The 16,200-nt window shown below is 34.6% G+C and overlaps 2 protein-coding genes across 3 annotated transcripts; one reads left to right on the top strand and one right to left on the bottom strand.

Moving 5' to 3' along the window:
* Positions 1-1,149: 1,149 nt before the first annotated feature.
* Positions 1,150-4,247, bottom strand: LOC21405994 (probable protein S-acyltransferase 14). Of its 2 annotated transcripts, XM_010109831.2 has the most exons (7): positions 3,833-4,247; positions 3,095-3,332; positions 2,911-3,002; positions 2,328-2,451; positions 2,156-2,241; positions 1,981-2,046; positions 1,150-1,669 (listed from the first exon to the last, which is right to left on the bottom strand). In XM_010109831.2, exons 1-7 carry the CDS (start codon positions 4,019-4,021, stop codon positions 1,541-1,543), a joined length of 924 nt encoding a protein of 307 aa, XP_010108133.1. In that variant the 5' UTR covers positions 4,022-4,247; the 3' UTR covers positions 1,150-1,540. The 2 variants fall into 2 exon arrangements, with proteins under 2 accessions (XP_010108133.1, XP_024029078.1); XM_024173310.1 differs by lacking the exon at positions 1,150-1,669 and having other exon boundaries at positions 2,013-2,065.
* A 6,823-nt stretch (positions 4,248-11,070) lies between these two features.
* LOC21405993 (IRK-interacting protein) lies at positions 11,071-13,352 on the top strand. Its single transcript, XM_010109830.2, has 3 exons — positions 11,071-11,256; positions 11,352-12,691; positions 12,969-13,352. The coding sequence occupies exons 1-3, from the start codon at positions 11,164-11,166 to the stop codon at positions 13,036-13,038; spliced, it is 1,503 nt and encodes a 500-aa protein (XP_010108132.1). The 5' UTR covers positions 11,071-11,163; the 3' UTR covers positions 13,039-13,352.
* Positions 13,353-16,200: the final 2,848 nt, after the last annotated feature.

Here is a 16,200-nt window from a genome sequence, read left to right as displayed (position 1 = left end):
TTTCGTGTTATGTGTTATTTTTATTTTTATTTTTTTTCTTCCTCAATAAAGTTCTAGTACACCCAGGATTTCTCTCCGCATAGGACGAGGAGGTCTACGTTTTGAGCCTTGACACGTGTAGTACATCTACAGGTTAGGTGCCCCACTATAGACCTTTTGACACGTGTAGTAAATAGGGGTTATTTGCCCCTCTAAAGACTCTTTTCTTTTTTTTTTTTTAAAGGATTTCCTTCATTTTGTTAGGGTAATCTTTTTGAGAATTTTTCATTTTAGAACTTGGATGCCCATTTAATAAGATTAGATTAGATATAATGATATATAGCATAATCCCCTTTTGTCTGATGGCATAACAATGGGGTTAAAATGATGGGCGGGTGTTTGTGGGTTTGATCCCACTAGTCTCGTTCGTTTCGCTGATTCGAGTTTTGTTACAGTAAAAAGCTCTCACAAACAGTCATATCTAACTTTTTTATTACAGTAAAAAGCTCTCACATAAAATTACATCTCAACTCGAATTCTAAACTCAAATCAGCGAAACGAACGAGGCCATTATTTCTTATTTCCACCACATGCTACATGCTTTTCTTTTTAAAAAAAAAAAAAACAGAGAATAAAAATTCAAATATAGCAAGTCTAAGATCCTTTGGTTTAATAGCGCAAGGAGTATTTTAGGTGGAGGGTGGTGAGTTCTACTGGTGAAAATTCAGTCACATTTTTTAAATTTTCTCGATTCGATCATCGACCGATTCCGTCAATTTTTCAATTTTCAAAACCCGAACATTGACGGATGAATAAGGGAAATTGGCCAATTGGTGACTGCTAACAGTGTGAGAGAACTTGAAAATGTTGGATGAAGGCTATCTCTGTTTGAGGAGGAGGGGGAGGGAGGGGGCCGTTTAAGCTTTAAACATAGGGTACTGCAGTTTTTAGTTTTTTTTTTTCATTTTTTCTTAACAAGATAACTGATTTTTAAAAAAAAAATTAAAAATGTTAACAAAGAAGTTCCTCACTTCGGTTGTGGTGGTATACACTAAACAGAGCAAAGAGTTGAAAAGGAAAGTTTCTAATCAGGTCTGAATAAGAATGCGCTTCATACATGCAATTTTATTCTTTCCAAGGGAAAAAAAAAAAAAAAAAACCAAATCCTGTTTTCTAACAAGTAACAAATAACATTGATATACCTGCAAAAGCTCGTGATAAATAGCATTCATACATCACATCTATACAAACCCAATTACCCCAATTTTTCATTTTTTCCCCCTCCTCCATCCTTACACAGACAAAGCCCAATTTTAATCAATTACATCGTATCCTGTATAAATTGGAGTTCACCCAAGCAGCCAGAAAAGAATACTTTTCCACTCATCACATCTCCTTGAGTCTGACTGAAACAATGAGGTTAGTTCAAAGCTGATATCTGTGACTCATGACTTGTGTTGGGATAATACAGTTGGCCGAGCCAATTTTTCCAGGGTATAATCAGGGTATGTTTGTGTCACACCAGTCTGAAGAAATCCAAACCTCACGTTCTTGTTTGCTATCATAATGGCCGGAGCGCGTTCAACTCGGGCTTCGTTGGATATTCTAGACCCTGAAGTGCAGGTATCCGTCTTAAATCCTCTTCCGAATATGCGGGTATGAACCAGTACCTCTTATCCGTTCCAAAGACCTGATAGAGAAAAAGTCTTATCACTTTCCGAACCAAGCTTCTCATTTGTTCGACACTTTTCTAATTAGGCTTAGGTTGTGATTTCTATGCTTTTAGAAGAAGTGTTATTTTTACTTAAAAATAGAAGCAGAAGCACAAATGAAAAGTTTATTTAAAAAAATCTTAGCTTCTTTCAATAAACTGTAAACGTGTAGTGATGCAAAGAAACTTTTTGCCATAGTGATGCTACGCAAAGGAGGGGAAAGTTTGATTTGTTAACCATATGGAACAACCGAAAAACAGATGCCTGAAAGTTTTGGCAGTAGTTAAACCTGTTCAAAGTTGATACTCCGACCAAGGTCATAGTGCCATTTGGGAGTTGTTTTCTTCTCATATGCCTGACAAAAGGTAAAATGGCTAGAAGGTTATGTTAGTGTTGCAAAAGTCTTTTGCAATTTCCAATTCTAAGAAAATTTTAAGGGAAGCATAAATAGCAAAAGCAATTACCTCAATTGTAGTAGTGTTGGCTCCCACCAACGATAAGTGCATGATCAGAAACCCCATAACACTCAAAGCAAAGGCGAAGTTCAAAACTGGAAAGATTGAAAACAATAGAGGTAAGCAAGAAAAACCTGAGGTGATAAACTAAATCACCAAAGATGGTCATCGTAGAACTTACTGAATGTTATAAAAGTGGCTGCAAGGGTGCCTGGTGTTCCAGGTATCTCACCTTCAGTAAAGAATGCTATAAAATACGGCAATAATGATAAAGTGACAACAGTTGTCTCAAGAAATGTGTAAAACTGCATCAAGATTGAGCAAGAAATTAAGATACATCTCAGTCATACACTCATACTAGATCCCGTATTTGGTTTACATTTATATGATAAGGGAACCATATGAAAAAGAACTAAACTGATACATTCAAGAGAAAGACAAATTCAGTGCCCAACAACATCAGCCATGGTGCAAAGCGTCAAAATTTAATACAGAAGAAACTTGCAATATCGGTCCTAGGAATAAATTAAGCATCAAGCTAACAAATAAAAATGTGCTTGATGAATCGTCTGTAATGAAATAGGCATGTATGAACTTTGAACTAAATAGATAACCATCTACGAAATAATCGAAGAATTAAAGGTAATCATTATAATCAGGGGGAAAAAACAGGTATGTAAATTAGAATTGTAGGCATAAATAAGAATTCTAGAGAAATTTAAGTACTCATGAAACTCGAAACACAAAAAATTCAGTTTACATACCAAGAAAAGAAGGAAATACTTGTAATTGAATGCCCCAACACAGTTCACAACCCAAACGCAATGGTGATCCATTTTCAATATACACCTTCCACCTGGAACCAGTCCAAAAATTAATTTTTCCCATGTGGCACATCAATTATTCAAAACAAACATTCGAAAACATAACTCAATCCAAACAACTCACAGACAGAACAATGATGGCACCGAGGCGGTTTAAACTGGTTGCATTTCTGACAGAAACGCACTCTTTGATGGTCTAGATCATCTAATCGGTTCGAAGCTAGATCTGAGCCATTATATTCCGACTCCACCAATGAATCTGCCTCGCCCCTTTCCTCGTCCGTTACAGGCCTCCAGTTCGGCGGAACACCACCCGGGTCCGTAAGAACAACAGAAAAATAGCTCCACAGTAACATCACTAGCTACACAACCAATTCACCAATTGAACCAAAACAAAATCAGTGTGTAACATCTCATTTTACAGTGTTCTACTCATGTGATTAAAGCATACAAATTTTAGCCCCTCTGTACTACTAAGAAACACTTGGGAAATTAAATTTTCAAACTTTTGTTAGTGCAGTATGTTCAAACTTCAAAAGAACATTCTTCAGTACAAAAGAGAGAGAGAAAAAAAACATCACAACAACAACAACAATACTAATAATAATTTCAGCAAATAAGAGAAACAATTGGAGACAAATAAATTTTGAAACTTTTTTCAAAAATACAATAAGTTTGCAAATAATCATAATAATAACTTCATCCAAAAAGAATAATCAAAGGACATGATCAACACTAAAGCTAAATTTATCCAATTAAAGTCTAAGACAAGTTCTAAACACCAAAAAGTAGAGAAATTCAGCTAAAAATTACTAAATCTCAAAGAATAAGAAATCAAGAATAATCGGAAACAGAAAATTACCAGAGAATGAAACAAGGGCAAGACAAGTAGAGAAAGGAGGGAATCAAGGCCTCCGAGGAAGAGCGAAGGTCCGTAATCGGCTAAAACGACGACGTAATAGGTGAGCGACACTATTCCCAGGACGAACACGATTATCACGGAGCCCAGCGCTCGCAGGGCCGTACAGAACTTGAACACGTTCCACGCCATTGATTAGGATGACTCTGACTGATTCAATCAGCGAAGACGATGATGATGAAGAATCGAGAGCAGAAAATCGAACTGGATAATTATGGATTGGATTCACTGCGAATCTATGAATCTAGTTTAATGGTGTCGGAGGAAAAAAAAAAAAATTTGTCGGGAATTTGGAACGGAATTCATACAAGGGAAGACGATGGAAAATTAGAAACCCAAGCCTTGTCGTTTCTGTATGTCATTGTCTTCATATTTTTGTTATTTTAGGATAGTGTTGAGTATTTCATCCTATATATATATATATATATATATTCTTACTAAATTTTGATGTAATAAATGAATTCTAAATTTAACTAATAAATATTATTAAAACAAAGAGATTGATGCTTAATTTTTATTTTGACGGAAGATTGATGATTAATTTTGAGATTCTTACAATTATTTTAATCTTTATTTACCTTTTTTCTCTTTAATACTTGATTTGTTAATTTGAATTTCAACTTAAAAAAATTCTAACTTCTTTGAACGTAATATATTTTATTTGTTATTTTGCTTGATGAATATATTTTGAGCGTAATATATGTAATTATTATTTATTTTGCTTGATGAAAATGTCGCCGTTCAACTAAATGGACGACTTTAATTGCGGGAAAAAAACAAAACAGAAGGGAAAAAAAAAAAATCAACGGCTATGGAAAAAACGACATATCCTTTTATCTCCCCATAAAAACGAGTTGGACGCGACGCGCTTTGTACTTCAATGGGCCTCATTATAAAAACGACATATATCATTTGATTGTTCTCTTAAACGACAACTAAACGACGCAACGTTTATTAAATGGAGACTTTATAACAAACGACGTGGAATTTTGCCTTGAAGCAGGAAACGTCATGGCCTCTACACATGTAGAGAAACGACATATTTTCTACTTTAGTGCCGGATAACGACAGCAAAACAAATGACATCGTTTATTGTCTCTGCTCGGTACTGTACTGGGACACGTTCACCCAAAGAAGGGAGAAAGGAAATGACTGTTTCAAAATTAAAAAAAAAAAAAACGAATATAATAGTTTTTTTCAAAAAGAATAACAGTTCTTTTTTTTTTTTTTTCTAAAAGTAAATGAGCATCAATAATCAAAATGAAGTGCCTTTTCTTCATCGTCCTTAAATTTAAAACAGTTTTGTTTCTGCAAAAGGAAAAAACATAAACAGTTTGCATCTCATGTGATTCTTTGTGTAAAAATTAAATTATTATATGAAGGGCACACAATTACCTTTATAATATCTCTCCCACATGCTAATAAATAAAAATAAAAATAAAATCAGCAATTCGTTTGTAAAACTTCACGAGTATTAGAAGAAATGTCAATCAACTTATCAAACACATGTAAGAACTCACATTATTAATTACCATAATGCAAGGTTTAAAAAGTATATTAACATTGATAACCAAATTTCGTCTTCTTTCCAACAAAATGCATACATGCACCTTCATCATTTTCATAGAGGACTACTAGCTCCAACAAATTTGTAGGAGCTCTAAGGATTAAATAATTTTCTTTTGCTCAAGAAGGATGAAATAATTTAGAATCATATTATAACTACTTTTAAGTATAGATAAAGACCTCGTCTCATTTTTCTATGTCTATTTTTCTCACCAACTCAGGTCATAATACAATTTTGTCTCGTTCAATTTGCCGATTCGAGTTGAGATGTGACTTTATGTGAGAGCTTTTAACTGTAGTAAAAAAATTAGATGTGATTTTTTATAAGAGTTTTTAATTATGATAAAACTGAAATTAAAAACTTAAATTGATAAAATGAACGATTTGTTTCTTTAGAATAACAATTCACATAGAATCCAATTGCGTCCCTTTTTGCATAATTAATCATTTTAGGACAAATTACACATATACATTCACTCATATATCTTCATTATAAACTCAAAGCGCATATTAAAGTTCACTCACGAGGACAAAATCCTTTCGTTCCTGAGTACCCGACGAAACATTTTTTTTTTTTTTAACTTCCTCATTGATCTATCATTTTGCCCTTGGTAAAATAAGTCCTTATTTATTTTACAATTCCATTTCCTGTATGTTTCTTTAAAATATTTTTCTCTCCTTTTGTTCCTATTAAATTATGTTGTTAGATTATTTTAAAACTTAACACACAGATTACTCTTCACGTGCATAGAGTTCAATTAGTACAAGAAAATATCCGAATAAACATGATTTTTTTAATTTTTTGGAGAATAACTTGTAAGATTTCTTCTAACCAGGGTTGTTCTTTGTGCATGTCCACTTCACACAATCCAAATATTGTGCAAATTTAGCAACCTATTTTTTTTTTTGTTTTTTTGTTTTTTTGTTAAGAGAGGATTCAGGTAATTTGTTTCGTTGCACATAAGAAAGTCTCACTATATATATAACTAATATTTTTTTGCTAGCGACACAAATAACTAATACGAAGATTAAAATGGACAATGTGGAATGTTTTTCCTCCTTGATGTGTGATCAATATTCGTACACGCAGTTATTAATGCTTCTTTGCCATAAGAACTGGCACAACAAGTATCAATTTCCAAAACCTTGTCCTGGATGTTCTCATTAATGTCAAAGGGCTTTTCACAAGAGCTCAAGACCAAGCCAAAGGAACTATAGATAAATAGATACATACATACATACATATGTGTGTGTGTGTGTGTGTGTATATATATATATATATATATTGGAGAGGAACATGAAGAAAGGGGGGGGACGCATGCACGTGATGATAGACTCCAAGATGGATACAAATAAATGACAGAAGTCAGCGGCTAAACCTGTGCCTTGGGACAAATCAGCAAATACAAGTCCATCAATAAATGTGGATCATGGACCACGTTTTGTGGATGATGGAGCAGTCTTCCGAGTCTCTCTCGTTGTCTCATTTATGACACTCACATGCCCACAAAACCATAGAGTGCAGTGGACTCTTTTTTTGTTTTGGATGTTTTCTCGGTCTTAGATCCACCGCAATTGAGGTTCCGTTCATTTTATTGATTTGGGTTTAAAATTTGAGTTTTATTACAGTAAAAAACTCTCAGAAACAGTCACATTTAACTTTTTTACTACAGTAAAAAACTCTCACATAACATCACATCTCAATTCAAATTAAAAACTCGAATTAACAAACCGAACAAGTCTCGAGAGAATATAAATACAAATATAAATATAAAATATAAATATAAAATAGCCATCCTTCTCTCTCCGGAATAAATGTAGGTAGTTGGGGAATTCGAATTTTGGGTGTTAAAGAAAAAATATCTCCATAAATGTGACCACCAAAACATGACGATCCCTCATAAATGCCTTGTTTTGAGTCTGATTGAGTCTGCCGTTTTAGCTGCTTCATTAATAACTCTTCTTCCTTACACCTTCTGCGGTCAAAAACCACTTTCCCACACCCCAATTCACATTTCTTTCGGATATGATCTTCACCCAAACGACAAGTTAGAATGAGCTTTTGGGTGTCTTGCGATCGAGTTCAAAGCTATAGGGTGTCTAATTCAGAGCAATTTGTAAATACATCTTTGTTTTATAACGACTTTTAAGGGTCCGTTTAATTAAACGGGTTCGACGTGCGTTGATTTTAACTTTCTGATTTAAAATGAAAAATTTAGTTCAAGTTTTGGTACAAATGGTTTGAATTAAGGTTTTAAATGTTTTGCTAAACTCTGTGGTTCAAACCACTTGAAATAGGTTGGCAAATGGTTTACAAGTATATTGTTTTTATTTTATAATATTTTTAATTTTTAATTTCACAAGTATATTGTACCTTCGTTATTGGTGGCAGGAATTCTTCTTTCGACATAATAAAACAAGTCAGGTCATAGTCCTTCTAAAGAATCGGTCACTTGAGTAGTTGAATTATATATAATTTGTTTAAATAAAATAAAAGTTAATATGACGGTTAAAATAGATTTAAGGATAAAATGAGAAAAATCCAAATTTATTTCGCAACACCTTAGATTTGTTACCTTCCTTCAACTATGTTACTTATCAAATTACGTCAATGTATACGTGAGTTTTGAATAACAAAATCCTGCAAAATTATATGACGTTATTTTCTTTCCAAGTATCATTAGTGTGGGCTAGAATAATTTATATTTGGCTTTTTAAGCCAATATTTTTTCACTTTATTATCACTGTGGTTGGTCATCCCGTTCACTTCACTAATTCGAGTTGAGATGTGATTTTATGTGAAAATTTTTTATTGTAATAAAAAAGTTAGACGTGACTGTTTCTGATAACTTTTTACTGTAACAAAACTCAAATTCTAAACTCGAATCGGTGAAGTGAACGGGGCCACGTATCTTTCAATTCAATGTGCAATTTTTTAGCTTTGTTCATCGCGGCAGAGTCATCTCATGTGACCACAGCATACTTTTCATTTGAATTTCTTTTCAGAAGAAGAAAAAAGTGAAAAAAGGCATCTCTGAGCACATTAATTTTGGGCGTGTAATGAAACAGCATGTGACTTCGCTTTCTCAAAAATTGTCACTATAATGGTTGTTTTTATGGGGCCAAGAACGGAAAATAACGAATAATTCTCTATTTAACCTCAGATCCGTGCATGCATGCAATAATATAAGAGATGTAATGATCTATCAATATAGGCAATTATAAAATAAATAAATAAATTAATTAAGATCTTATTTATTTTACTGATTTAAATTTTTAATTTTAAATTTATATAATTAAAATTTTTTAAAATAATATCACATCTAATTTTTTTTGTTATAATAAAAAATTTTAAAAAAATATTACATGTTAATTTAAATTAAAAATTTAAATATGTAAAATGAATAAAGCCTAAGTGGTCATTTACATAGCTTAGGACAACCTAAATATGATGGTGCAATAGGAATGTAGCCTTTTTAACTAGGATAATTATGGTGATTAATTGGTTGGTCCTCGGATTTTGTGCAAAACTACCTTCTTTAATTAATATCAAACCCCTTTTCATGTATATAGATTGGCCACCGTGGCTATAAAACTGCATTGACGTAAGTCAGATGCTAAATGGCAAATTGGTCCAAATAATAATTAACACACCATTGTGGTTTTCAAGTACAGAAAGTGACATCTTTTTTTTTTCCCTAATTTTTTGGTAAAACTATTAAAAAATGGTCATAATCACAACCAACCGTTTAGGACTATCTAATGAGTAATTAATGAGCCGCTGAATTTTTCCCTTGAATGCATGAAATTGAAGTTAGTTTCCTAAATTCTCTCTTGCATAAATACCAAAATCACTCCTTGATTGGTAAAACCCAAGTGGTAAATCCAATTTATGAATGAAAATGCCAACCAACTGTTTTTTTTTTTAAACAATAAAAAATTGAACCCACAACTAGGGGTGAATATTGGGTGTGTTGGGTGGACTTTTAAGATTTTTCAACCCACTCAATTAAGTTTGGGTGGATTGATATCAAATTTAACCCACCCAATTAACTTAAAATTTAAAATTAACCCACCTAATTAAAATTTAGGTGGATTGATGAGGCTGAACATAATAAATAAATAAAACTAATCATTCAACTTAAAATAAGAAATGTATAAATAGAAAGCTAACTTTCATAACAATATTAGCCTTATAAAGCTCTAAGATTATCACATAAGTTATAAATTCATATAAAAATAAAATATATACAAAATAATTTTAAATATGTAAGTTGTAAACCAATAAACAAATAATAATAAAAAATCATATAACGTAAAATATAATAGGTTGTCAAGTAAATAATGTAAAATACGAGACCAAAACTAATATTATGAGGTAGGAAAAATATTTATTTATATAGATACATAAATTTGGTGGGTTCGGGTTAATTTGGGTTAAGAAAAACTCAACCCAAACCTACTCAATTAATAGTCGGATTGGATTGAACTCTTAATCAGACTGGTCGGGTTCATGTTTAAATAAGTTGTGTTTAGTGTGTTAATTAGGTTTGTGGTTATCGGGTTTTTTGTTCACCCCTATCCACAACCTTTATCCAAACCCCATCTCACCTAAATCCTCATATGTTTTTGATGAATAAATTTTCAACTCTCAGTTATATATAGTTAGAATTTAAAGTTCCACTTGAAATGTTACATTATCATATGCAAAATCATATACACATACTGCGACCCAAAATAAAAGTACACTGGAAACTTCTTATAACTGCTAAAAGTACCTTTTTCTTCATTGGCTCTATTTTTGTATAAAAAACTAAAAATGAAAAATCGCATTCAAATAGCCTTCATTTAGTATAAATTGGCACTCAAATTAATCCACTTAAAATGAAAATTTAAGCCCCGTTAATTTCATCAATTTGAGTTTAAAATTCAAATTTTATTACAGTAAAAAATTCTCATAAATAATCACATTTAAATTTTTTATTATAATAAAATTTTTTCACATAAAATTACATTTAAACTCGAATTAAAAATTTAAATGAATGAACTAAACGGTCCTTAATAAAGTCAAGATAAAACTTTCACTCATTGAGGTGGACCACTTTCATGCAAAAACAAAAGGGTCCAAATCCAATTGAACACACGTTCCATTTGGATCAAAAAAGCAAGCAGGTTCAGAAAAGAAAGCTGTTGAAAGGAAACCATTTCAAATACCATCATTTATATTTACCTTTATCAGATTATGCCAATTAGTAAAATCATAACCCAAATTCCAAATCCAATTCATGAACCGCATTATTATTATTATTAACTGAAAAAATTGACCCATCAAAAGCCTTGGACACTGGCGCTTGGATTTCATTTTCTGCCAAAAAAAAGAAAAAAAGAAAAAAAAAAAACGGTGATCTAGCTGCTAGACTGATTTTTGATTTCATGGGCATGATTACAAAGCGACGAAATGACAAAATAAATACGCAAAACAAAACAAAAAACCGATACCCAAAACAGAGCCATCTCTCTCTCTCCATCTCACCCACGTATATAGATATATAGTCATATATATCATATATTACAGTGCTCTCTTCTCTCTCACCCACGTATATAGATATATAGAGTCATATATAGATATATTTATCACATATTACAGTGTTTAAAAAAAAGAAAAAAAACAAACAAAAGCAATGCAATAACGAGAGACACCCAAAACAATGGTGGCTCCCTCTTCTTCTTCCAAATCCCCACCTTCACCTTCTTCTTCTCCTCTCCAGCCACCACCAACCCAGTCCACCCATTTCACTCCCGTAAGTTCATTCTGTTTGTTTATAAGTTGAATAATTGTGTATTTTGACTAGATATATATACATATATATATATGTGGTTAATTTTGCGTATTCAGATTCAAGAAGAGAACGAGGAAGAAACCCCCGTCAGTAGTACGACGGCGTGTACGGACAAGGGGACGAGTAGTGCTACTCCGAAGCACCACCCGACGCCTCTTCACAGAAACGGTAAGAGTGGCGTTGGCGGTGGATCGAAGAAGCAGCAGCAGCAGATGCAAAACGACAACGCGTCGGTGTCGTGCAACAAGTGCCGACCGAATTCGAGGGAGAAGATCTCCGTCGTTCCGGTGGATAGCAACGGCGGCGGAGGAGTTCACAAGCATGGGTTGTCGTCGATGGCGAGTCCGAACGGGATTTTCAAGTCCATAATCTCGTCGCTGACGAGGAATATTAAGAGTCCCAAGCCGTCGAGCGGCGGGGCGGCGGATTCCTCGGCGACGGCGGCGAGGGAGGAGCAGTGGAAACTCGCGGTGGCGGAGCTCTCTCACAAACTGATTCAGGCGACGAAGAAGAGAGACGAAGCGGTTCTGGAAGCTTCGAGGCTTAAATACTCCATGGCCGAGCTGGAGAAAAAGCTCAACAAGCTCGAAATCTACTGCCATGGCTTGAAATCCGGCCTCGACGAATGCAGCGGCAACTCGAACAATATTTCCTCGCCGTACAGAAAACGACATCACCATAATCCGATTCCGAGCTCCAACGAGAAGGAAATCGTGGAGAGCTTCCTCGTCGCCGTCGCCGAATCCCGGACCGCCGTCCGCCTCCTCAGCCGCTCCCTCACGGCGCAGCTCCGCCACATGGGAGCCAAAATCCACGACCGAATCGCCGTCCTCCTCCAACCGTACGACGTCAAAATCTCCGGCCTCTCGAAAAACCCTAGGACCTTGCTCTTCTTCCTCGAGGCTCTTCTCAATCGCGCCTTCTTCGAGGACTTCGAGTCCTCCGGCTTCCACCGGAGCTCCGCCGCGCAAATCCTCGACCCGGTGGAGCGCTGCGACGCCAATGCGGCGTCGTTTCGGCTCCTCAAGGGCTTGACCTGGGAAGAGGTTCTCAGCAAAGGGACGAGGCATTTCAGCGAGGATTTCAGCAGGTTCTGCGACAGGAAGATGAGCGAGATCGTTGCGATGCTGGGATGGAACCGCGCGTGGCCAGAACCGCTTTTGCAGGCCTTTTTCGGCGCGTCAAAGAGCGTGTGGCTGGTTCATCTCCTGGCCAACTCGGTCCACCCCGGTCTGACCGTTTTCCGGGTAGATAAAGAAGCCGGGTTTGATCCGGTTTATATGGAGGATATGGCTGGTGATAAGGCCAGAAATCTGGTCCCGTCCATTGTCCGAATGATGGTCGCACCCGGGTTCTATGTGTTTGGAAGTGTGGTTAAGTGCAAGGTGCTTTGCAGGTACGTAAACATTTATCATTATTATTATGGAAACACCGTAATACTGAAAATAATTACAATTATAATGAGTTTATTTACAGTATGAATATATATGCAGCCCATGTTTTTGAAATTCATCGGGATATCCTAGTACTATAGAATTTTCTTTATTATTTTATTTAGTTATGTACTTATGTTAATATTCTGAAAATTATTAGTTTAATTATATAACTTTATCTAACCGTTTTACTCAAACAAGTTATATTATAAAACGTAATGTGTATTATGTTTTCTGCAGGTACTACAACAACGAGTACGGAAGTGGTAATGGTTATAATACCAAGAGCTTAATCTCCTCATCACCTTAGGACTCCCAAAGAAAATGGAAACCCATTTTAATACTTAGCTGTTTTATAGTATATGGATACTAGTTTTTTGGGTGCTACTTGATTCATTTCAATGTGTCACTGATGATGATTATGTGCTTAATGTGGTTTTGGGGGATTGTGTCGATAACAAAGAAAATTGGGAAGGAGTTCAAAAGGGGAAATTGGCATTTTGTTCAACTGGCTTTTGTTTTATTCCCTGTCTAGTCAATTTCAAAGCCTTCATATTCTCTTACGATTTTGGATACTAGTGTTGTTTTTTTTAAAGGACCAACTAATGTATATATATGTTATTCCATGGATCTTAACTGTATGGATAGAATTGTGCCCAAGATACGAAGAGAGGAAGGGCAGATCATGATGGCCATGTGGAGGGCCTAAATATGGTGGGGATCATTTCTATTTATTTGCTTCTCTTGTGAGTGTGTTTTTTTTTTTTTTTTTTTTTTTTTTTTTTTTGTATCTCTTGGATTCGAGTCATTTGGGACTTAAGAGGGTATCTTCTTTTAAAAATGAGAATGGAAAATTTTTATTGGTGGCCTCTTCTCTTTGCAGTATGGATGAGTAATGCCGGCACATTATCCCATGTGTTCTGCTCTAGCTCTATTTTCATGGAAATGGTTTAGAACTGAATTTTGGACTTTCTTATGAATCTAGAAAATAGAAAAACGTTGGCTTGTTTAAACTAGATGTGTGTAGATATATTGTACTTTTGTTTTATTGGGATAGATTTGGGTGGCTAGCTAGCATTGTGCCGAGCGGAAATGTTAAGTTGGTATTTGAATCATTTGATCTTCTTGCTTGGATTTGTACGAAGTGATTTTTCTCTTTGCCTGTTATTTTCCTTCTCGGTTGTGGGGAGATAGAGCATCGTTAGCTGTGGTGTCTTGGATTATTACGGGAAAAAGAAAAGAAACGGTGTGTTGGGGCTTGGAGTCTTCTTGCAAAATGGCCGTGCTTGGGTTGGTCATTTTGTCGTCATGTCGTACATGAGTACTCCAAACAATTTTTTTTTTTTTTTTTGTATAATTATAATATGCATCTAAAAGAAAGCAATTTTAACAAAAATTAAACTCCAGCCATGACTCATTTGAATATTGAAATCACTATTAGTGTTGTCTATCGTTACTGGTCTTGTACATAAGTCGATTTCCAGTAATCTTCTATCTTAGGTGATCGATGGTAACCGGTACGTTTAGGCAAAGTGGAATCGCTGCCGAATCGATGTAGAAGAAAATTGACGGAACATCGACAAAAAATAGTCAATTATGTTGAGCCTACTCCGATTAGTATATGGAGCGGAGAATAGTTGAGAAGCAAGGTAGCAACTAGTTCTGTCGGAGGAGTAGTAGCCTTGTGATGGATCATCTTTTTGCTCGAGGAAGCATAAGTTTTAAAAACTGGGGGAAACTGAGTTGTCAGTTCCTAACCTAAACTTGGTGTCTGGTTAAATTGATGGATGACTCAGATTGTGATGTGGCACCGATTTCGTTGGGATAGTTTTGTGGTAGAGAGGTATGCGACTCGAATGGTGAAAAATCAAGTCTGGCTGCCCGGCCTGAAAGCCCATATAATCCACGCAAAACCACTTTTTAATAATGTAAACTACTAATTAAGTCGGGTCTTGTCCTAAATACATTCTGAGTTTAAACAATCGGTGTGATCCTAATATTTAAACCGGTCAAGACGAGACATGGCCGGGTTTTAGAATGATCTGTTTAGTTTTGTCCAACTTGGCATCTTTATGTGTCATTCTCTTATGAGACGTTTGGTTCATGGATTAAAATCATGAGATTATAATAATTTTTGATTTACGTGTATTTTTTATGAGAAAAAAATATTGTAACGAATCATGATTCGAATCGGGGTACGCATCTTCCAACCAAACAACTCTGTTTCCCTGTTTTTTTCAATAATTATAATTTTTTTAACCTATAATGCATGTAAGGTCAAACTCATTACTTATGGCGTAGAGTTCCACGCAAATTTTACTTGTCGATCACTATAAAATGCTAGTTGTAAATCTTGTGATTATCAGGACCGGTGATAACTAGCATTTTTCTTTGGTGCAACCAATTAACGGCTAGCAATATTTATACTTTTTTTGTGCTGACTTGAATTTGTAATAGCAGCGCCTTTGACTAATGTTTTTCTGTTGATGTCAGACTAATGAGAATTGAGAAGCGTCAAATTTGTGCTTGGTATTTCTCTAGAAACTATTGTAAGAAAATCATCCAATTTAATTTTCCTTGTTATTTCACCAAATACATTTGTTTCCACTGAAGACCAAAATTAGACGAGCTGTCGAAGTTGATCTATTCTTTTATGTAGTTTATATATTACGTGCGTTGACATTCTAGAATTGCAATGACGTGTAAATTGTTTCAAGTGGTTGTTGCATTTGAAAAATTCTGCATTACGTCAAGAACATCGGTGACTTTGTCCACAAGCAAAATGTTTTCAGATGGTTATGTTTTGGATAACACCAACACAGGAAGAATTTTTTTTTTTTTTTTTATAAGAAAGTTGTACCAAAGGATAGAGAATCAAATCATGTGTCAATAATGGGAAAAGAAAAATGAAAAAAAAAATGAAAAAAAATGAAAAAAGAAAAGCATGTAACGACAACCTAAAATTGTATTATCTAAAAAGAAAAAAGAAAGAAAGAAAGAACAGAAATGTTGTTTTTACTTATAAATCTTTAACAATTTTTTTTTTTTGGAAAGGATTTAACAAAATTTTATGACTTGTAGTTGTATATTATTTATTCTTGGATGGTTTTAAGATATACCCGCATTATTATCCGTATTTATATTTGATACTATTTAAATTATAAGTTTAAATATTACAATGTCAGTTAAGTCAATCCAACTTAAAAGCTCGAGCTTATAAGTGGGGGTCTAACAATACTTTTAACACTCTCCCTCATGTGGAGGAAACAACGCGTGATGATTTTTAGGGGATGAAACACCCGGAAAGGGGATTCGAACCCGGGACATTAGGCTCTGATACCAGTCAGTTAAGTCAATTCAACTCAAAAGCTCGAGCTTGTAAGTGGGGGCCTAACAATACTTTTAACATACAATAACCTTAACGTCATAATTGAGGGATATAACGATTTCAAAAAAAAAATTGAGGAATATA

The sequence above is a fragment of the Morus notabilis genome, unplaced genomic scaffold (assembly GCF_000414095.1).
Source record: "Morus notabilis unplaced genomic scaffold, ASM41409v2 Scaffold87, whole genome shotgun sequence".
NCBI classification, from domain to species: Eukaryota; Viridiplantae; Streptophyta; class Magnoliopsida; order Rosales; family Moraceae; genus Morus; species Morus notabilis.
This window is presented reverse-complemented; position numbering and strand designations above follow the sequence as displayed.

Coding starts and splice junctions, on each gene's coding strand:
- LOC21405994 (XM_010109831.2), bottom strand. CDS start 4,021: ATGGCGTGGAACGTGTTCAAGTTCTGTACGGCCCTGCGAGCGCTGGGC. Junction 3,003..3,094: donor GTGCCATCATTGTTCTGTCT/GTGAGTTGTTTG, acceptor GACTGGTTCCAG/GTGGAAGGTGTATATTGAAA. Junction 2,452..2,910: donor AGTATTTCCTTCTTTTCTTG/GTATGTAAACTG, acceptor ATCTTGATGCAG/TTTTACACATTTCTTGAGAC.
- LOC21405993 (XM_010109830.2), top strand. CDS start 11,164: ATGGTGGCTCCCTCTTCTTCTTCCAAATCCCCACCTTCACCTTCTTCT. Junction 11,257..11,351: donor AGTCCACCCATTTCACTCCC/GTAAGTTCATTC, acceptor TTGCGTATTCAG/ATTCAAGAAGAGAACGAGGA. Junction 12,692..12,968: donor AAGTGCAAGGTGCTTTGCAG/GTACGTAAACAT, acceptor TGTTTTCTGCAG/GTACTACAACAACGAGTACG.